General features: G+C 53.4%; 2 protein-coding genes across 2 annotated transcripts; both read left to right on the top strand.

Annotated features, from left to right (window-relative positions):
- Positions 1-837: 837 nt before the first annotated feature.
- On the top strand, positions 838-2,036 carry J4E83_000630 (uncharacterized protein; the record flags this gene model as incomplete). Its single annotated transcript, XM_049327591.1, has 2 exons — positions 838-870; positions 1,080-2,036. 2 exons carry the CDS (start codon positions 838-840, stop codon positions 2,034-2,036), a joined length of 990 nt encoding a protein of 329 aa, XP_049193736.1.
- A 7,639-nt stretch (positions 2,037-9,675) lies between these two features.
- Positions 9,676-10,596, top strand: J4E83_000631 (uncharacterized protein; the record flags this gene model as incomplete). Its single annotated transcript, XM_049327592.1, has 1 exon — positions 9,676-10,596. One exon carries the CDS (start codon positions 9,676-9,678, stop codon positions 10,594-10,596), a length of 921 nt encoding a protein of 306 aa, XP_049193737.1.
- Between the last annotated feature and the right edge of the window lie 5,978 nt (positions 10,597-16,574).

Raw genomic sequence — 16,574 nt, forward strand, 5'->3', positions numbered from 1 at the left:
CTCAGTAGACACGTGCAACAGACTGTAAGTAGACAAAAAAGGCCAGATCACCTACAAGCGACAAGCCCCTCAGCAATCAATTAGAGAATTCCAATGAAGTTCCAGAAGACGCGTGACAACGGCAGCCGTGTCGAGATTAGCCCAGTTCAGCCGGAACAAAGATACAACACTCCCGCAGCATCGTCAAACGAGCTTCTTCCTGTAGGCGGTGGCGGACCGATTAGCCGGCGAAATACCGTTATTATCGCCTCATCAAACGCTACATTCTATCAGCACTGAGCAATACCGCTCACTATACTGCTTCTGTACCCGTTTCTGCCAGACAATGCTCCTGCTGAAATGCGCAACAGAGGTCAGGGCGCGCCGCTGGGCAACCGCACGAACGGCAGCGGCCCTTTGCGGTGGTGCAAGATGTCAGTGCAGTGCAGTACCCAACATATGGACTCCTCAGCTCCGTGATTAATGGAAATATTCCTACTTGCTCCACGTCTAGTACAATCAATACTCTGCGACTCTTCAATTCTCCCTACTACTCACAGACATTGACATACGTTGCATTATCGCGCTGAAGCGGAAGGTGTACTCAACGCGGGAGCCGTCCAAAAAACAGTGGAGCAAGAGCAACGGTCTTCCTAGCCTCATTGGCGGCTCATCGGGACGTCATAACGGAAAATGGGAGCGACGCTATCCAAATTGTGGTCCTCGATGAGGGCCGCCGTGACGGGCGCTTCGGGAAAGAACAACAATACACTACAACATCAACAAGCCAGCAGCCAACAAAAGGCCGAAGAGAGCGACACTCCTACATCAAACCAGGCCCCAGAGACTTTTGCAGCAATGTCTGGAATCAAGAAGTATGAGATTACAGAGGTACGTGGATTTGGTTTCCTTGGGGTGCCTGCTTTGAGGTGGCGTAGGAGGGGTACTTGGGTGGCCCAGCCCCGCTGAGGTCATACAGCCGTGTGTTGAGCATCGCAACACTACCCTTTATGTTTGGCCTGTCGGTTCTAAGACGCATAAGAGCGACGCGACATTCGTTCCCATTTTCAAGAGGAATTTACTCACTAACAATTACCCAGCCATGGCTCAAGACATACTACTCCCTAGGCGAAGGCCCCTTCTGGGAAGAGGAAACAAACACAATCCGCTTCATGGACATTGAAAAGAAGAAGCTACTCCGCGTGGATGTGGCTAAAGGCCCCTCCAGCCTGACTACTGTCAAGGACTACGACATATGTGTATGCGCCACCGCAGACATCGAAGGCAATGACTCCGAGTTCATCTTCGGCGGCAAATACGGCTACGGCATCGCCAACAAGCAAACCGGCGAATACCGATGGATCAAGAAAGTCTGGTCCGAAGATGAAATCTCAGCTAACAAGCACGAAAACTTCCGCGGCAATGACGGCGCTGTCGACTCTGCAGGACGCTTCTGGTGCGGCTTCATGTTCGACCCCATGGTGTCTGAGTGGCGCGAGGACGGAGCCGTATTCCGATTAAACCCCGATGGCAGTCTCGATCGCCCGATGAGCAATATCATAATCCCGAACGGAACGACGTGGAACAAGAAGGACGATACCATGTACTTTGCCGACAGCCCTACAAAAACTATCTGGCAGTTCGACTTTGACCCCAAGACAGGCGAGATTAGCAACAAGCGTCCGTACTTCACCATGCCAGAGGATGAGCGCTACGGAAAGGGTGCTGTGCCGGATGGTCACTGCCTTGACGAGGAGGGCTACATGTGGACTGCTCTTCACGGTGGGTGGCATGTACTGAGAATCTCGCCGCAAGGTGAGGTTGTGGCGGAGATCAAGGTGCCTACCAGCCAACCTACGTGCCCTTGCTTTGTTGGCGAAGAGCTATTCATTACTAGCTCTGGCGGTACGAGTGGAGAGAACGGAGGGCCGGTTGATGAGCATGCAGGCAGTTGTTTCAAGATCAATGTTGGTGTGCGGGGATTGAAAAGGTTCAAGTTCAAGGGTGGAGCGGCTGTTGAGGGCGGGAAGGAGAATGGGAAGGTTGTTGCAGAGTAGGATGGTGTGGAAGTGCTACATAGATGGATGGGCGTGATGAGCAACACATCTCGAAGCGATGCGTCTTTCCCGACATAGCAGATGTAGATCGCCATCGGAAGTATCTGGAATATGGCCTACTCCCAAGCCCTAGATGATCGAAATCGCCTACATACGAGATCACCGATCAGTAATCACTCCTTGATGCAACATGACCGATATGATGATACCTGCATGATATAGAAGATATGCAGATACGAAAGGATTCAAGATGCAGCTGAGGTCACTCGATCGCAGTACGCTAAGCTACGTCTGGGTGAAGAAGGAGTTAACGACCGGTGGAGATCAAGACGTTATCGCTTACCCCTGCAATACCACCATGACATCGCCTGAGTAACAGAGAGAACGACGAACAATGGGCGATCCGAAAATCTGCGGCTTTAACGCCATCCTATAGCAGCTGTAGCTGCGACAGTGAAGCAAGCTGAGAGCAGCAGTGGAGCCCAACGAGACCGTTTGGGTTCAGCTCACTGTGGTATAGGATGTCGTTAGCTACACTCACCGAATAGGCATTATTTCGCATTTTATCATAGTATAGTTACCCTTTCAGTCAGCTCCTCGCCCAAGTAGGACGAATGCGATCTTCCGACTCCCGGGTCTAAGGGATCTAGGAGCTGTACCCCCAGACCACCACCCTCGAACCTTGCTCTGATGCACATAGCAGACCACAACATATATCTCTTTTGAACTAGTCATGCGGCGCGAATTTCCCAACGCAGACGTGACAGCTCGCAGGTGACATTTACATCGCGCTCTCCTTACCACAACGAGGAAGTACCCAACCCAGTCCTCAGCCCGACACGTATGTCTGCGGCGCAGTAGTCTCCACGCTCCTTTGACCGTGACCATCTCTCGCGTCCTCATCGGAAGCGACCAGCCTGACCACGACCATCGCACCGCCTAGGGTAGGCGAGGAGCAAGCCTCACATCCCGATGAAGAGATCCGCACAGCGGGACGTTTGAAAGCATGGCTTCGACACGTTCCGGCACCCACAGCCGATCGAAGGGAAAGATAGGCCTGTGGCGGCCACACATATCGCGTGCATGTGAGCGTTACCTGCATACACCTCACCGGAGGAATAGGAGCTGCACGTCGCTTGACGCGGCAACGTACGACGTACCCCCCAAGTCCATGAAAACAGGGCTTGGAAGGATTCGAAGGATGGAAGGATGGGAGGAAGCGCGGGGATCGCGAGATGCTGATAGGAAGCGCGCGTCTATGCATAACGCTAACCCCCGGTCGTCATATCAGCCCTTTGGAAGGGGCCTGTTTGTATAAGGCCATTGTATGTGTGTGTGTGTGTGTGTGTGTGTGTATGTATGGACAGACCGGTTCTTGGGTAGCGAATTTCTCGATGGAGAGGTCTCCTTGCTTAAGGGATTTGCGGCACAGTTCGCGTATTTGGACGTGCTGTGTGTTCCTCCAATCGCTTGCTAGAAGGTGAGGGATTTCTAGCGATTCCAGTCTCGAAGCATGGTAGATGTGCAATATTCGTCACGATGGGACATGGCAGTTTGGGGTGATGTGCATTGTCTTCGCCGAAGCCCATCCTGCGCGCTTCTCGCTTATGTAGCGTGTATACCTGCCGCTTATACGTGTGGCTTGACGTGACGCGAGACAAACGTATACAGGCTAGTAGAGATCCAAGGATTGAGGATTGAGGATTGAGGAGTCTGTGTAGTGGAGTGGAGTGGAGGATGTCGTAACGGTTTGACGAGAAGGAATTCGTTCCGAGGACCCTGATGACGAATTTTGTGGATACGGGTTGAGGACGAGTGAACGAGGGATGCTGTGCCGCTCTGGTGTGCAACTGCATCGGCGAGTTCCTATCCAACGTGACAGACTGCCCTTGGTTGTGAAGATCTGTGTGATCTGTGGAACTTTCACATGGGATATTCGACAAAGGAAAGTAACCCAGTGTAACTTGTCCATCCACCCCGAAATGGATAGGAAGCCGTTACGTAGGTGCTATATCCCCCTCCTTGATCACTACTTTCGGACTTTACACCTACATTTGGCTTACATGCGTGAATTCTCTCGTGCCAGATCAGCTGCAGGTCTTGAGTTGGGATGGACGTTGTTTGCTTTGCATGAGATCGGACATGACAAATAGATTATGCCCCACCGAATGAGAGAGATACGGAAGATACCTAGTTAGTGGTCGGATTCGCGTCCTCTCAGTAGCCTCTCAGTGCGGAGGTGTACCTAACTTGGATGCTGGTGAATGTTGAGAACTCATTGCTAGGTTCTTGCCATCGCCGTCGGTGTCCCACCCAAGCGCTGACTCAGGTGCGGTTGGGGTCATTAAGCGGTGGCTTAAACAAACGGTAGGGGTTTTTATGAGACGTGAAGCGATGAAAATTCAGAAGCAGGGTCTGAGTCCTCGTTACTGAATCGTTCTCGTGTAGGGAATTGTTGATGTGTGATCTCATTGAAGCATCTCGTGTTGATCTCGATAAGAAAATCCTAACGAGATGCGAAAGTCAAGAAAGGACAAAGTTCGATCCCCATGTTCATGTCGGTCGACAGAACAGGCAGCTCGATCTGGGGGAGCTGTTACCGTACTCTCGGAGACGCGAATATTGTTGAATAGGGCCGAAAGATCATCGCTGACCGATTCGTCGTGAACAGGGTCGTGAGACTAGTAAGCACCGGCCATCACGGTCAGGCCGACCACGGCTATCCGGAACTTTTATGCAGCATCTAGCGTTTGTTCAGGGTGCAGGGCAGTTCGGAGTACTGATCTGCTAATGTCGATCAAGTATCTTGCATGCATGAGTCGACTCCAAGTAGGCCTTATCACAACGTTACTGTGTACTGTAGTTGACCTGCATGCAATCTTTTGCTACCAAGAGTGTTGCATCAGCCTTAGTGTATAATGAGTCAAAAGGAGATTGGGACGAGCAAACGGTTGTTTGTGTTGGCATCGCGTCCTTCGAAAGGGAGCTGTGGTGTGCGATCGATACTCCGCGACTTGCTTCGACAACGATAAGGTCATCATTTTGTCACCTGAATGCCGTACTGTATCTACCGATCTACGCCTTGGTAGTCGACGCTGTCATGTCTCGATCTGAGCCGGTCCGCACACTGGCTGGCAAAGGCATCCGAAGAATATGCGCTTGCGCAAGAAAAGAGACATCGTGATCAGAAGGACAATCAGGAGGCGCGGGTTGGTGTGCAGGGTGGTGAGCCTGACGCAGAAGATAGTTTAGCGAGTCACCAACCCATGTTTGCCCAGGCAAGGTCTCAAGGTGGCATCTATTGTTTTGCTCACTGTAGTGGTTGGCGGCGATGTAGACAGAGCCAGAGGGCCGTTCGAGATTGCAGAGACAAAGGGAATTCCGATCGAGCATCAAGCAACCCGTTTGGTACCTGTATACATTGGCCCCCGCCTCATATGTTATGCGTTGCAGGGTAAGAAACGTCATCTCCCGCTTCCGGGATATACAACTGATAATATAAGCCGATACGAGTAATGAACTGGCGATACTGGGCCTCGTGCAGGCGGCTGAAAGTGTTCTCGGTTGTGGGTGTTTGCTTGTGTAACAAAGAACGTCTGAAGCGAGTCCCGCAATGCATGCTTCGACACGAATCTGCCACAGATGTCCGGTATTGTTTGTTCATTTTGACGTTGTCTCGGGACAACTTAAATTACGGATCATGGCGTCAACAAGGGGTTGCGAAGCGTTGCAAGCGCAGGAAAGCTGTGTAGCAAGGCCAAACAAAAGAGTGCCGCAGGCCCGTTCAGTTGGTTGCAGGACGGATCTCGCTTATGTTGCATACATGCCGCCTTCATCTGTGGTGGAGGTTTATGTATACTGTGAGGATCTGTAACATGATAGCAACGTCGTTCGTCTTGTTGTGATTGCTGAGCACAGCTGGGCAGGCGCATTGGAGAGGCCCAAACGCCCGTGCAGAAGCTTGGGCCGTGCGTTCTATGTCAAAATGCATCCGCGGACTGTTCACTCGTTCGATGCCTCCATCAGGGTCTCCCTTCCGCTTCGACACAACTGGACGCCTGCCCAAGCGAAGCTTCGTGGAGGATTGGCCAAGTGCCGATGCATCCATCGCTGCGACGAGCACGCGCGTGCCGCCACTTCCCTATGCTGGAGCTTCACAACACGTCAACCAAGGCAATTTGATGTCGACACGCCCGCGGAGGGCAGCGGCAGTTGTGCCGCCGCTATTGTATGTGGCAGTGAGTGGGGTTGGGAAACTGAAAAGTGGGCACAGAGAGTACCCAGCTTCACCGGACACGCGATGTACCAACTCGTGAACTGCACCGAGACTACGAGTCAGTCAACCACTCCATCTCGTCTGAATCAATCCTCTAAGTTGATCTGGCGATACCGTCCGGCATTTTGGAACAGGAACCAACGCTTCTCGCGGCTGTGCGGTGTACATACACCGTGATTAGCTCAGAAGGTGTGACGTGACCTCACAATCTGGTGCGGTCTCCCCTGAACTATCGCCTTGGCTGCGCAACCGACAGTCTGGAGCCGGAAACTGGTGGAGAGGATCAACCAACCGATGGCTGAGATCCATCAGTGGCGCCGTGTGGACCACGCTGTTGGTCGCAAGCTATGACGCTTTTGGTGGAAATCCCTGACCAAGGCCCTCACGAGGGCGTCCAGCTTGCGCCGAGGCAGGCTGCCCTGACTCCAGCTACTGCTCCTGTCTCTCAAAGTCAGCGCGCACGAGGGCTCACTAGAAGCTCCAGATCTTCAAAGACTGCCCAAACATGCCGGCAGCCGCACACGGCTTTCACAGAGTTTGATGCGCTCGTACTCGGGGTACATATACTTTTCAGCTGCTCGCAAGCGTCCAGTCCATCTCGATGCGACTCCAGAAGGAATGACATGCGCCGCATTGAGATCGTCTCAGGTCCTGCAACGTGTACGCCGTTACCGGCCCTCTGGGAATGAATTGTCATGGAAAAGGTTCGAGAAGCAGGAAATGTACATGGATTAACGCCAGCTACCAGTCGCAACGAAACTTGAGCTAGCCTTGTTCTAACCGGCGTGCGCATGTGGGATCAAAAGGATCAAAAGGCCGACACCTGACGCGATTTGCAATGTGACAGGGGTACGCAATTGAAGCCCAACCTACTGATCTGTTTCGCCTGGCGCAAACTCCACGCTACGTTGCACAAAAGTACTCGCACAGAGGATGCCGCAAATTGCGCAATACAGGACTGACTTGTGTATGGAAACTGATCACTGACGATCTGTCCGATCACAAGTCTCGTGCTGGGACACATCTGCAGCTCCACAAGCTAATCACCCCCACGACAGCGCGGGGAACTGTCACCCAAACCCTGGCGATATCGATTAGTATTATCGCGACGGCAGGGCGAGGGCCTCCCTTGTTACTGATTCGATCGAGTTTCAGAGGCTCGTCATACAAATCAACCGACCGAGATCTCTATCATGCCGTCTCATCAAGCTGCTGCTACCCCCACATGGCCACTGCAACACGTCCACATGCACGTTATCGACACGCACGTTTTCCAAGGCGGAAGCGATCGCTCCTCGGTGGCTGCATGGCGTGGGCATGCTAATTTCTTCTGTCATCCGCAGCGAGACGAGGCGTTGCCGCCGCTGACCGTCCCGAGACGTTAGTGGTGCTGGCCGCGGAAATGCAGGTGTACTGGACAAGAAGCAACCCACTGAAGCGACGAGGCGCCCAGTGCTCCTATCGATTTCTTGGGCCACAATGATGCAACGCTGTGGCTCGCCTTTTGTGCAGTGCGTAGCGCGCGAGGCATATGCAGCGCTGAGGCAAGCGTCGGGGATTTTAAATGCGCGACGGGCAGCCAATAAGGCGGCTCGACAAAGCAAAATGAGGTGCACAATTCATTGCACAGCGAGCGGCAAGGGAAGGATGGCCTGGGGCACATGATGAGACACGGTCGTGCGCATCACGCACACGCTGCTACCGCAACCGCTGGCCTGACCGGCCCTAGCAGCGGCGAGGACATGCGTGCGAGCCAGCCACGGCTCGCCATGGAGGTGCAGGAGGGCCGCCGGCAAGCTGCAGATGAGATGACAGGACGTCTTTCCGGACAGTCTCCCGCAGGTCAGTGCTGGGGGCTGCAGGGCGCGGCCGCCAAAGTGCGCTTGTGTCAGTTTGGGCCAGCAGGCCACCTCGACGTCGTTACTTGGCCGCCAGCTGCGCGTTGTTGCGGTGGGGGGCTTAGTGTGTATTCCGCTTCCGCGTATCTTCACTGTCGAACATGCAGTAGCGCGCAAGACGTGCGCAAGTAGCTTGCCAGCGTATCCCAGCAAGCCCAAGGCACCGCCTAGCGCGTCGTCAAAGCCGCCGACAAGGCATGATGTACTTGCTGCCCTTCCTCGCGCAACATGGACCAGGCGCGACAGGGGCACAATGCACCCTCGATGGTTTGCTGCCCGGCCAGCCATCCTCCGACTATTACACCGCAAATTCTTATATCACACCCGGTCCTGGCGCGACCTGTGCCGATTGCGGGCGTGACAGATCTCGACCCCCAGACTCTTTACCAGTTCCCCCGACGTTGCCTCGCAGCTTCATTTCCTCATCGCTTCACTTTGCTACCGATCTCCAGTCCTCGTTCCTGCAGCCTTGGTCGCTTACTCCCAGTATAGCATGGCCGTCAGCCCCACACTGCCTCAACTGCCCTACTAGGAAACTCATCCACGCCTCGTGCTGCCACTACACCGTTGGGACTGCCACCACATTGTCTGATCCACCATCCTTTTCGCCTCCTTCGACACTACATTACCTCCCCGTATCTTGGGTTGTCTTCTAGGCGACCCAACCAACGTTGTCACCCTGGCTACTCAGACTCTCCCCGCTATTCGGGCCCCTCTCCCTCATTATCCACGACGTTTTCAGAACTCGTTAACTCCGCCGTACCACAACGATCCAAAGCCCGACGGCCCATGGTCGGGTCAGGGCGGCCAAGGGGGCTCTGACGATATCTATTCCATGTCAAACCCACCGGCAGGAGAAACCCGTTCAGCGCGAACAACCCCACAGATGTCGCCCATCCAGTCTTATCCTCCAATGCAGCCACCTTACAGGAGCCCGCGAGAAGCTCCGGCAAACCCTCCCGTTTCCCTGCCACCTCTTCGCCATCTTTCCAGGACCCCGCCCACGCCCTCGGATCGAAGATATGGGAACCCTTTCGGAGTCCACTCCATTCTGAATCCCCAAGCGGAGTTGGTGGAACAGCAACGAAGTCTGAAGCGTAGCAACTCTCAGATGGATTCGCCATCACCCGTTGATACACAGAACTCGCAAAGTCTGCCCTCCATCAGTCGACCCAATAGTGTGGACTCCACTCAATCCACACAGGAAGGACAACAGCATGCTAGGCCATTCCAACCCCCGGGACGGCCGTCGATCCGACCTCCATATCCCGAGAAGTCGATCAGGAATCACAACCTCGGCAGGTTAAATCCACCCACAGGCACCATCGATGCCCAGCAATCGCCTTTTCTAACGGCAAGTACACGTCCCACGGAATCAATGACAATCCAACCGGCTTTACCTACACCTCCTGCCGGCGGCCGCCCTCATTATTTCCCTCCTACGGCTCCTACTCCCCCGCCGAACATGATGCGTACTGAGATCCGTCGACCAAGCGTCAACTTCCCTCAATCCGGTAGTGCCAGTCCAATTGCACAGTACTCACCTTACAGCCAGCCAGCCTCTGTTGCGTCGAGCCAGTACGACAACCACAGCACTCAGGGACCATACGGCCAGATGCGTAGACACACCCCAGTGCACGATTCCCGTCAGGGGTCTGTGTCCATGGAGAGTGAACGCAATAGCATGATAGCCATGGCCCCATCCAACCAGAGCAGTGTTCAGCTCATGACAATCCAGAGCCAGGACGGGTCTTTGCACAACATCCAAGTGGAAACACAAACCGCATCCAAAGGCGCCGATGAGAAGAGGAGGCGTAACGCTGGCGCATCAGCACGTTTCCGTGCCAGAAGGAAGGAAAAAGAGCGCGAGGCTTCCATGAGCATATCGAGATTGGAACAGAGCGTCCGCGACTCGAACGAGGATGCTGAGTATTACCGTTCTGAGAGGGACTACTGGAGATCGATTGCCATGCAAGCTCATCCAGAACGCCACATCACCCGACCGCCGTCGCCTCGGCTGAGGCGTGTTTCGGTAGCACCGTCACGCGCACCATCTTCTACAACTGGACATGGCTCAGAGGCTTCGTATGACGACTACGAAGAGGAACTTCGCGAGGAAGAGCGCAACGTTCGAAGGAGAACCAGTAGCTACCATCCAGCTGTTGGTCCTCACCACGCCGAGGCACCTTCCAGCCACGACTCACATGGCTATCCTGCATCCACCTTTGCACCTGTAAATCACTCTGCACAGCATACTACCCAGCCTCATCAGTATCCACAGCACCAACAGGCGCAAACCACAGGTCCTCACCATCCTGCGCCTAAACAAGCTGCTTACCGCGACTCTTTCCCACCTGAGGCTCGTCGATACGAGCACCGTGCCTAGACAATTGGCCATACCTTGAAGAGGATGCTTTGGTGCTTTGATCAGCCTATAACATTGTCATCCGGCTTGCGCTCGCACGTCGACCACTTTATTTCTATTTACATTCTTTCTCAACCATGTGTCAACGATGCATGTATATCGCTTGGGTGGTTGTTTCCAGCTTCTGCAATTTTGCGAGCACATATCTGCGTTATACCCTAGCTCTTTTCGTTCTTTGTCCATCATCGGTCTTCACCAAATTGCATATAGAATCTCTTGTCCTCACGGATAATTCTCATCGCTGTCATCGAATCAAGATTGATATTTGTCGCTTTCATCCTGTACAGTACTACCTCATGTGCGCCTTTCAGCAAACGACATGGTGGCTGTGAGTGCCTGCTCACAGATACCAAGGACAATCGAACTACATCTCTTTGCTGCAAATTACCCGTACAAATTTACAACATCTGCCATCATGACGGTCCCTCGAGTGTTGTTCCGTCACAAGCCGGGATCAACCGCCGCTTAGGAGCTGCTTCCACGCGAATGGTACTAGCCATGGTAACATTCATTTAATCGCCGTTCTCTTCGGGACCTCGCAGGCGAGACAGCCGGCACGTCTGAACCCTATGCGACGTTCACGCCCAACGTATCATAGACCGCCTAATCGATGCAACTCGACTGTTATGTTCCCCGAAATCAGGCGATAATCAAAATTGAGTTTCGGATACGGCATGACGAACTGGGTAATGCCGACGTTCACCTCCAGAATCTAAAAGTCCCTAATCGGCTGTCGCCTTAGCGAACGAGGCCGACGCCATACCGAGTGCAGCCTCAATTTCACAGACGTCGCTGACCACTAAAGGCTCTTCGGACGGGCGCCATCACATCATACCAAATGCGTCACTCTTGTCGCACCTTGGTGAAGACACCCGTCGAAAGTTTAAAACTCACTCTAGGTAAGCGATCCGAAGTGGCGGATGTTGAGTTCGAGCCTACCATAGTAGTAGGTCGGCGGTCTTCTCCGGTCTCCGGCTCTCCAGGTGAGTGTTCCCGAGTGTGTCATTGTAATTCTCACGGTTTCATGAAAGGCTCCACCTTGTTGACAAGCGTCCGGCGATAGTAGTGCACCTAACAGTGTCACCAGACGCGACACGTTGGTGCTGCATACTCACCGCAAAGACTACCACGAGGCGCACAGACACGTGTGTGACTAGAGCCTCGTGCTCGCAACACCTTTACGAATCAGTTTAGACAGAGTCCCCAAAATCCCGTCAGACAGGTTGGTAGCCACATGACCATTGTACTGGAAAGCAGGAAGATGTGAGTTGGCCAAAGTTTAAGTTCCGTGTTTCGCTTGTCAGCTAACGGAGACGCCTCCGGCGCGGTCCGTTGGCTTCTTCGGCGCCATATTTTGAGCTTGCCCGGAACTTTATGTACGGCATTATAGCGCCTTTTGGAGAATTTCTTTTCTCGTCATCTGGGTGGTCTATTGACAGCCCGTCACTGTTGGTCACTAGGTCCAAACTCCAACAGACGCCCGTGTTTCTGTCAACTTAAACACTAGGCCGCAGACTCTGGGTAGACTGGGCATAGGATCGATATCGACAACGTTGCCTGGGACCTCTCCGATGGTCTATAATACCACACCATATTATTTCCCAACTCGCAGTAGTCTGAACCTTCCTCAAAACGGTCCGAATGTTAACATCACTTCCGCACGGTCCAGCCATGAACTATCCTGCTCTTGTGCACGCCTTTCTTTACGCACAGCGATCAAGGGACGAATATACCGCCTTCGGCCAAATTGTGGTTCTCATCGTTTTCCAGAAGCCGCTCCAAGCTGACAGAAGACGGCCTGCCATAGATTGCCTCGATGGGGAAGTCTCCGGAAAAATACAATATCGACGGCGTTCTCCCCGACACTAGAGACTGAGATGCTGCTGACAGTGTCTGTCCAGGCAGTAAAATCTTGTTGTGCCACGGTGCTTGCATAGCATGTAAGGACATACGAGCAGCAACATCAAGTTGGCTGTCGCAAACACCGCGACTGATTACTAGCCCTACACCAGGATCACCCACACAACAACAGGAAAGATGTCGCAATCGAATTGTCCAGAGCGCTACTCATTGGACTCTTCACTTGGGCGTCTGGGCCAATCATCACGATGACATACTTAGGGGCTAGCTGCTGTGCCGCTGTATGCACGACATGGCTCTTGATCACCACCCTCGTCATCGGGCCTAATCTCAGATTTGCCGGGCCCCCGAAGCGCGCACGCAACACCTTCACCGCCATCTCTCCACTTTCGATGCCATCACATCCGCGAACGCTATATCTACCAGCATCCGGTGTAAAGCTGACTCGCAATGATGATGCGGGTGGACGTGCAAAGAGCAGCACTAAAAATCTCTCCAAGCTGCAGCATGCGTTGCAAGGATGCAACCTAGCCTACCCACGAGCCAGCCGCTTGACCCGTGATCCTACGCATCTGGAAGAACTACCTAGGCAGAGCCGCCGTCGTACAAGGGTCATGATTGATGACATGCCGCGACCGGGGACAAAGATCCACCCAATCACGCCGGCTTCTGTGTCTAGGATCAACACTTGCTCACCGTTTACCTCTGCGGCGGGTGACAAGGCTGTAAGACTGCGCATGTTACAGCGGTTCCGGCTCATGATCTTCTTTTGCTGTGCTTACCCGAATACTTCTCGCTACTCGGGCCGACCGCGAGTGTAGATGCCTCGGGTTTTGTCAGCACGTTTCGGTCGCTTGCAACTGCCGATGCGTGCCTTCGTTTTTCTGCTTCAGCATCACGGCACAAGAAACCTCATTTTGCTGGTTGCAGAGTCTATGGGGGCATCTGGAATTCACTTTCCGGATCAACTTCCCCATTTTGCATCCCTTGCAGCTGGTATCTTTTTGACCTGCATAACGGGTCCATTCATGTGGGAGCACAGTACATCCGCGGTTTAGAGGGACTCCACACACATCCAGATGACCGACTCTCGACACGTGTACCTATAGTTCACACCGCATATTCCTGCCATGTCGATACAACGCCATAGGGGCTGTCTCCATGGGACTGGATCTGCACAGCGCCAAAGTCGTTTCTCTCAGACTTATTTGTGCACCTCTATCGATTCATCTTGTCACGCGATGACATCGCGCTCCTCCGCCTGCATGTAATACTTGCTTTACTGCACGACGATGCTGTTCCATACAGCGGGCCATGAGCGGAATTCTCACCGGATCGTACGACTGACTCGATGACCTTGTATATCTGGCGCATATGAGGGTTACATGGTCTTTTCGCCTTACGTTGCAGGACGACAAAGCAAATATCGCACGGCGCTCTTTTCGAACTGAATTCTTCGCACCTGCCGAATGTGTTCGCGATAAACCCCCTACACGTTCTTTGACTCGAGAAGACATGGCGATCCTACTGCGCAAAATTGATCTTCGCAACTAGAATACGCCCAGGAATCTGCAGAACTGTGGGGCAAGACTTGCACACCCCACTCCATTACATGCATGATCGTGAGCACTTGCGCTTCGACACGAGTTCCCCAACCGTCCTCGGTAGCACATATTGAAGGCAGCCTGCAACCGATATGAATCCTATTACATCAGGATCCGTTGTCAACGTACGTATGGAGTCTGGCGCAATTGCCAATAACCTCAAGCGGCGGCATGCAATATGCAGCGAGTCGTGTCAGACATAACTAAATCCGTCCACTCAGGTGTCTCACCCCAGCGAGAGCCGGCGGAGCGGGTCAAGTGCCTAGGTATAGTAAAGTCGCAACGAGTTCAGCATCGCATCTTGCATCGCATGTCGCGCATCGCCTATGGCACGCTCGCCAGTTCTATAATCCCGCACGTACCCACCCTCCAAGCTGCAGCTAGCCCAAACGCCGAACCGTCCTGTCGGGTCACGTATGCATCACACCAGCATTATCCTTGTCAGAAATGTGCATCGCCTTCCCCAGGACGCTGAACTCAGAGCCCAACCATGCAAGCCACGCGGTGCAACACGCCGTGGCCCATGCATGTCAGCAATGACAAAGCCCTGTAAAGGAGTGACAAGCAAGCGAGCTCTTGGATCAGTCACGTGAGCATGCTAACTCCTTTTGCGAGCATGCAACACACAACAAGGAACGGGGATGCAACTCAGTCGGCCCACGCGCTGCATATCATAAGATGTCAAATCGCTTGCTTACTCGCACCCTCGCAAGGCAAGCCAATCCCGCCAATCAGAAAAATTCAAGCCAAAGTTTAGTATTCGCTCACAAGGCAGGTTAAGCTTCGGCCAATCGTTGAGCTCCCCACACGCATCATCAAGAGGTGGGACCATGTGGTGGCATGCTATTCTTGGCGCCGTGTGGGTGCATGTCGAGGCGAATAAACCATGAGAGGGATTTGGGTTTCGGTGCGTCGTTCGACGTTCCGATCCGTGCTTCCGTTATAACCCGCCCGTTGACCGGGCGCGCGTCATCCGCGAGCATGTGGTGCGGTTGCGAATGAGATGAGAGAGTAACGTTCGACGACCTTTCGTGTGATCGAGGACGCAAACGCAGAGTTTGGCCACGACTGAAGACTCAGTCATCCTTCTCTGTTTCACTACCTTGCACATTATGCTATTCATCCCACGCAGCTTCGCGTCGCGGCAGCCGAAGTACAAAGGTCCTTTTCCTGTTCCGAGACGACTTTGAGAATCGAAGGAACGCGAGCAAAACGCGGCTCGCGCGAATCACTGCAAAAGGGCCTCCGATACGAACTGGCCATGCAGGGTCCTCCAAAAGCTGCTCCATAATATGATTTGTTATTCCTACCTTCCATGTTCGCCATGTGGAAATGAAGGTGGGTGGGTACCTGGGTATAGGTGGGTGACACAACGCACGTGTAGTTGCTTGAGATAGAAGGCGCGATAGGCGACAGCAAGTATTGGTGGACGATAACTGTACCTCCCGACGTGTCGAGTCTGACTATCCCCGCTTTCGCAATCAGGTTTCGCATGGCCATCCCACGAGCGAGATCCATCCATCTCGTGAAGGCAGTAGACCACTCCGTATACAGCGTACCATCACACGCAGCCCCTCCCCCCTGCGCGGGAGAGCACTCACGCCACGTTTGCGCAAGCAATGTAAGTCTTGCAGCAAACACCTGGTTCTGCAGCAGAGCGGCACTGGCTACCCGTAAGATCTCGCATGCTGTGCATGTCGGCACGACCGCTTAAATCTGCCGTCAGACGGAACCTCGATATTGGACAGCACACAACGCTGAGCCTCGAATGGAGGCCCCAATCTCGCCCCCAAAAACGGAGATTGGCGAGACACACGACTCTTCTTCGCCACTGGTAGGACGGCTGACGTCGCGCGGTATGGGGCGTTTGGCAAACTGGCGCCCGGCGCTGCCGTCATCGGTGTGCGATGCTGGGGAGATGGGCGCATGTTGACGTTACATTTGCTATACGGTTGTTTTGGGTGAATGCGGAGATGATCTGATGCATGCAGGTGAGTCAGGCGCGCGGTATGGTGTATGGCTCGCATGCGCACCTATCGTCCAGGCTCTCCCATAGCGATCGTTGCCTTACCAAGATTACTATTCAGCTAGCAAAAGCCAGTGATGTGCGTAGATGGCGTGAATAAATTGGTGGAATTCAATGCAGCCTAGTGTATAGAAGAGCAACACAGAGGACAGTTCTCGACACACCTCTATCGCTATTTACCCAAACTCCTAAATATTGCTATACAATCCAAGTCCCGAGCCAAGCTGATGATTTTGATTGTCGTGTATTGCTGGTCTGAGAAAATCTTACCATAGGTAGACCTGCTATAGTAGAATCGAAGACGCATTGGCGACGCGTCTCTTCTACACGCACAAATATGCAGAATGTTATCGATAGACCATGGTCTCGTCGGAGACGATCTCTTAGCTACAACGAAGACCCGACACATATCATCGGACGCTCGATGAATGAGACGGAGAGCCGGGCGG

This window comes from Alternaria metachromatica (genome assembly GCF_023757995.1).
Source record: "Alternaria metachromatica strain BMP 0045 chromosome Unknown scaffold_1, whole genome shotgun sequence".
Lineage (NCBI taxonomy): Eukaryota > Fungi > Ascomycota > Dothideomycetes > Pleosporales > Pleosporaceae > Alternaria > Alternaria metachromatica.